This window comes from Pyrus communis, chromosome 6, assembly GCF_041283825.1.
Source record: "Pyrus communis isolate YQ-2024b chromosome 6, ASM4128382v1, whole genome shotgun sequence".
NCBI classification, from domain to species: domain Eukaryota; kingdom Viridiplantae; phylum Streptophyta; class Magnoliopsida; order Rosales; family Rosaceae; genus Pyrus; species Pyrus communis.
This window is the reverse complement of record NC_142570.1, coordinates 10,612,836-10,618,405: the sequence shown is the minus strand read 5'-3', so window position 1 is coordinate 10,618,405 and position 5,570 is coordinate 10,612,836. Positions and strand designations below refer to the sequence as shown.

General features: G+C 37.1%; 1 protein-coding gene across 1 annotated transcript; it reads right to left on the bottom strand.

Moving 5' to 3' along the window:
• Nucleotides 1-3,373: 3,373 nt before the first annotated feature.
• Nucleotides 3,374-4,487, bottom strand: LOC137710063 (ribosome-inactivating protein cucurmosin-like). Its single transcript, XM_068449019.2, has one exon. The coding sequence runs from the start codon at nucleotides 4,376-4,378 to the stop codon at nucleotides 3,473-3,475; it is 906 nt and encodes a 301-aa protein (XP_068305120.2). The 5' UTR covers nucleotides 4,379-4,487; the 3' UTR covers nucleotides 3,374-3,472.
• Between the last annotated feature and the right edge of the window lie 1,083 nt (nucleotides 4,488-5,570).

Here is a 5,570-nt window from a genome sequence, read left to right as displayed (position 1 = left end):
CGTGGGTTAAGTCTATATGCGTTCTTTATCGTTTCTATCTCTATCGGCTCCAAACTACTAGTCCCTTTCTTGACTTGGACTGCGGTGCATTGTACCTAATACCATTTTAAAAGAATATCATCTTCTAGACTTCTTTCAATGCATTTGGTCTACATTTATTAGGAATATCTTCTTAATACACTGTTTGAAAAAGAGGTATTGGGCGGTTGTTTAGGCGCTAAGTGAAGGCTGGGCACCGCGATTAGGACTTGGGCATTTAGGAAATCGGTGAAGTCTCTAGGAAGCGATTAGGCGACCATGTAGGTGGTTCTAGGCGGTTCAACTTTTTATTGTATTCAATTAATTTTAGGTTAAAGGGTTTGAAGATGTAAAATAACTTTAGAGTTGTGTTTCTGCGAAATAACTCTGAATACATGTTCATTATTGGAAAGGAATCCTCTTCAGATCCATTCCTTCCAATCCACAAAGTCCAAGGATCCGGGCCATTGAAATTTGATCCAACAACTAAAGTTATTATAACTTTTAAAGTGAGTCCTTATTTATAGCTATTGGATCAAATTTTAATGACTCGGATCTCCGGACTTGGTGGATTAAGTGGAAGGGATATGGAGAAGATCTCTTTCCTTCATTATTGGCTCAATTGTTTAGATTTGTAGAATGCCCATAACAATTTCCTACGTATATATTTGAAGTATAAACTTTATTAGTAGTCACCTATTTATATATTTTTTTTGTTATATAATAAATTTAATTAAAGTAAAAACCCACCTCCAACCTTGCCTAGACTACTGCCCACCACCCAACAAACACCCAGTCTTTTTAGAACCTTATTTATATACCAAGCAAACTTAAGAGGCAAAATCCTATACATGTCTAATAAAGTAGGCTCCAATGAAAAGACCAAACCCATGCAATGAAAGCCTTGCCAAATTCTCAAGTTCTTTTTTTTAACACGAACAATGTTACTTTTAGTTTCCAAAAAAAAAAAAAAAAAAAAAACAATGTTACTTTTTACATCGGAGAGAGTTTGAACAGAAACACAATACATTGAAGAGAAATGTGGGATCATGATTTCTGGAGTCAGAGTAAGATGGATTGAAATATGCTTACGTTAGAAGTCCGGTTATAGATTCAACAACCTTCATAACAGTTGTTTAGATTTTTAGAATGCCAATAATAATTTTCTATATATATATATATATTTGAAGTATAAATTGTATAAGTATTCACCTATTTCTATTTCTGTCTACGTATATATTTTATTACAAAGAAGGATTCCCTCATATCAAAATATATATTGAATAGGGGGATTAGAGCAACCCCACCTATATTCAAATGCCTAGGCAAACAAACATTTTTTTCTAAAACCCAACTCCACAAGTGGACAAGTAGGTTGTGAAACCCACAAAGCCCAGGTAGCTACCCAAGAAGCACACGACTCAAGGCTAATGTCATTCACATTTTAATTTTTTAATTTTAGATTTTTATCATAAATAGTTCATAAAATTGACCTTCATCGTCAAGATAGTCTCGGAAATTGAAAATCAATAAATTTAGTTCCTAAAAATAGGTATTGCAAATCAATGTGGTCATTCCATCACAATTCTGTTAAAAATTCCGTTAAGTGTTGATGTAGCACATAAATGAGTCCCATAAGTACTTTTTTTCTCACAAATGGTCATTGAAATTGACTCAAGACATCAAAATGGTCCTTGAAATTGACCTGCAACATCAAAATGGTCTCTGAAATTGAAAATCGATCAATGTAGTCCCACAAGTAAGTGTCCTAAATCAATGCTGTTATGTGCTGATGTGACACATAAATGGATCACACAAGTCTAATTAAATTAAAAAAAAAATTACAAATAGGTTTAATAATTTAATAGTTAATAAAAAGTTGTGAACCCAAAAACCTAGTCCTACAATCACCTTTGATCCTAGTCCACATTCCTCTACCTCTTTTGCTGTCTATCCTCTGAAGAAAAAAAAAAAATCTCAATACACCCATCTTCACACACTTCTATACCTTTCACTGAATTGAACCTGGATCAAGATCGCTTTTGGTGATAGCTTGGCTAACTGGCAATGACTTTTGGGACATCACTATTAACATTTAGGCAATCAACATCCTCACAACCTTAATCTTGGAGAGTTTGTTTGGGACTTCCTTGGTGGTCTAGTGACTCAAAGAACGGCGAGGTCTGCCTTGAGATAATGAGGTGCATCTATTGTTGGTTGAAAATTATTTTCGAACCCCATCTTAGGCTTTGGTTAAGCCTCGTGCCTTTGAGAATTTATGGAAGGGGTCTCTCTTCGGAGTAGGTCTTACTATAAGGGAAAAAAAAAAAAATTCTATTGTGCAAAAAGGTATTTAGACAACTTTTTAATTAATTATTAAACCCACATCAACATATAACAAATTTTTTTACAGAATTGTGATGGAAAGATTATATTGATTTGTGACACCTATTTTCAAGGACTACATTCATTGATTTTCAATTTTAGGGACCATCTTGATGATTAGGGTCAATTTTAGGGACCATCTTGATGGTGTGAGTCAATTTCAAGGACTATTTGTGATAAAAACCTATAAATCTTGTGGAGCCCATTATGTGCCAGATCAACACTTAACAAAATTTTTTAACAGAATTGTGACGGAATGACCACATTGATTTGCGATACCGATTTTCAGTGACTACATTGATTGATTTTTAAGTTTAAGAACCATCTTGATGGTGAAGGTAAATTTTAGAAACCATTTGTGAGAAAACACCCCTTCCCCCACCACCCCCCCTCCCCCGCGTCTTGCACACGCAAGGTGGAGAGTGATATGATAAGATCTCCTTTTGTTGGGCCCTCTTGTGATCCAAGATTTTTTTTTTTGGGTCGAAAGTGATCCAAGAATTCAGTCCATTAACCTTTTCTTAACTAACATATTATGGGCTGTTGGATTTCAAATTTAAATTAAGAAAAGCAAAATTGATCGTTAATTGTTCGAATTGATTTTATGACATTTTTTTATAGGTATCAACAGAATATTTAATAATCGGATGAATATTTTGTCCACCAACTTATCGATTATTTTTTTATTCCAAACTTATCAATTATTTTCGATCGATCCTTTTTTAGGGTATTTTCATATACAATTCAAGAAAAAAAAAAGAATTATTATTAGCACCCCAAATTTTTCATTCTACACTTCAAATTTTCTATATTTAGAAAGAAAAATACACTTGTGAGGAGTGTAGAATGAGATTTTTGAAGTGCCAATAACGCTTCCCAAAAAAATTCCTACTTGAAATTGCAGCGAAATGAGACATCTTTGTCTGTAGTAGCATATTATTATAGATGGGATACAATAGGTTTTTGTCACCGCAAGCTGACCAACTTAATTAAAAGCAGGAAAAATCCATTCAATTATCTTCACCCAAAAAAAAATCCATTCAATTATAGATGGGATACAGTGGGCCGTCTATTTCTTCTTCTTGGCGAGGGTTGGCTTCTGAACAGTAACCTTGGACGTCCGGGCACTCTCACTGTTCGGTGCAGGAGGGTTGCCTCCGCAGTAAAGCAGGAACGCGACACTGCGAACGGCGTCTGAGTCAACACTCTTTACTAGGACAAATCTATTGTCGGCTTTTCGGATCTGAACACACCCATTATTGATGAAGAGTAATTGATTGGCCGGTACCATCTGGATCTGCTCAGACAGATTAGACCAACTGTTTTCGAGGCTGAGCATTGCAGGGTCCGGCACAGCTGAAGTTCCGTCACGAATGCGGTCGCGGACTTGTCCCTGAATGTACCGGAACCTTGCGGCTTCAGAGACTATTTGAATAATCACAATAAACGCGGCGGCTTGGGAAGATGCAGATTCTGCGTAGCGCAACTGGCTGATGGCGTTATCTAGTTCTCCGGGTCCCAGCGGGATCCGCTCACGCATAGGTATGTTCTCATGTATACGTGACCCTGCTGCCCGGTTACGGTTTGTATTCTGTTGCAGTGCCTCCTGGGCAGCTCGGCCAAGCCCGAGGTAGTCCCCAGCGAAGGGCAAAGTAGTCCGCGTGGTGCCGGGGAATAATCTATGGAGTGGAGGCGGATGAGTTGCAGGATCTCGAAGAAAGTAGGAACGAGTACCGGCACAATAACCCACCACGTAAGCGTTCACCACATCGATTGCGACAGTTATTGTATAACTGTCGTAGTTGGTGAGATTAACAAGAACAAAGCGCTGGTCATCCGTGACATCTTGTCTCCGACGCAGCACCGGTATCCCATGTGATGTCGATCCTCCGGCTGTTAGTTGGGCTCGCAGAGCTTCTATGAAAGTTCTGTATGTCGTGGTGGTCGCATTCTTAATGGAGAAGGATAGTGCCATATTATAGCAATATGAACAAGGCAGATGAATGTAGCTAGATCTATCGTTTTTCTCTCAATCAGTTTAACCCAGGATTTATCAAAGTAATACAAGTGAATATATATATTTCAAAGTCGTCTACCAAATATATACTTATCCAACGAGTTGACTCATTCACTCCGACCGCGTATTCAATATTGTTGGCTACCGGAGAAATATATAGTCAAGTCTATATCGTGTCCACTGTTCCATTTGAATGATTACAAGTACACCATGTGTCATTATATAAATGATGAGATATGTGTGTTAAAAAGTTAATAATTTAAAAAATAAAATTTCTCATCATTTATATAAAAACACGTGGTGTACTATTCGTATTCCTATCACAATAAAAAATTTCTCGTTATTCTATCAATCAAGCATCAAAGAGTAGAAGGACTTTTCAAATACAATGGAGTCGAGAATATCTTGATCTGTGGACTCGAATCCGAAAGGTGTTCCAAGGCAGCCCAAAATCCATGGCGACCGTTGCTAGCGTCAGAGAGGGGGGTTTGGTTGGCCTCAGGTTCACTGTGCATGTTGTTATTGTTGGTGTTTATTAGCGTACTGAAGCTAAGTTTAAATTTTAAAACTTTTTGTCCTTAGTTCCTTGTTTGGCAGTGTGTAGGGTTGTACCTTGAGCTCATATGCCAAGTGCACCAATTAGTTTCTTTCCTAGCTTATGGCTTACATGCCATTGGATCACCGTGTGTCACAATCTCATGGAGTCTTGTATTTAGGTCTGGATCTATGCCCCATTGAAGGTACCAATGAATGAAGTCGTTTTGGCATCATCATCATTTACACAAAAATGGAGAAGTTCATGTGAATTTTTCATCCTTTTATTTTTGTTCATATACCTCCTGGAAAATACCTTCACCATAGCTAAAAATCAAACATTAAACATTAACATGGTATCAAACCTCAGGTTCTTTCACTAAGAACTGAGCATTCGATCTGTGAGAAAGAGAAAAGAAGGGAACTCAACAAAGAACCCAGAAACCACCTTCAATTCAGGTCTCAAATGGTCAGATCTAGTGGGAATGTGTTGGAGCTCCCATATTCATATTGGTGTGAGTAATCTTTAGGAAAATATGAATGTGAATATTATGTAAATATTAGAGTCATTTATTAGGAAGGATATTTATTTATGTCCCTTTTTGTTTCCTTGGAG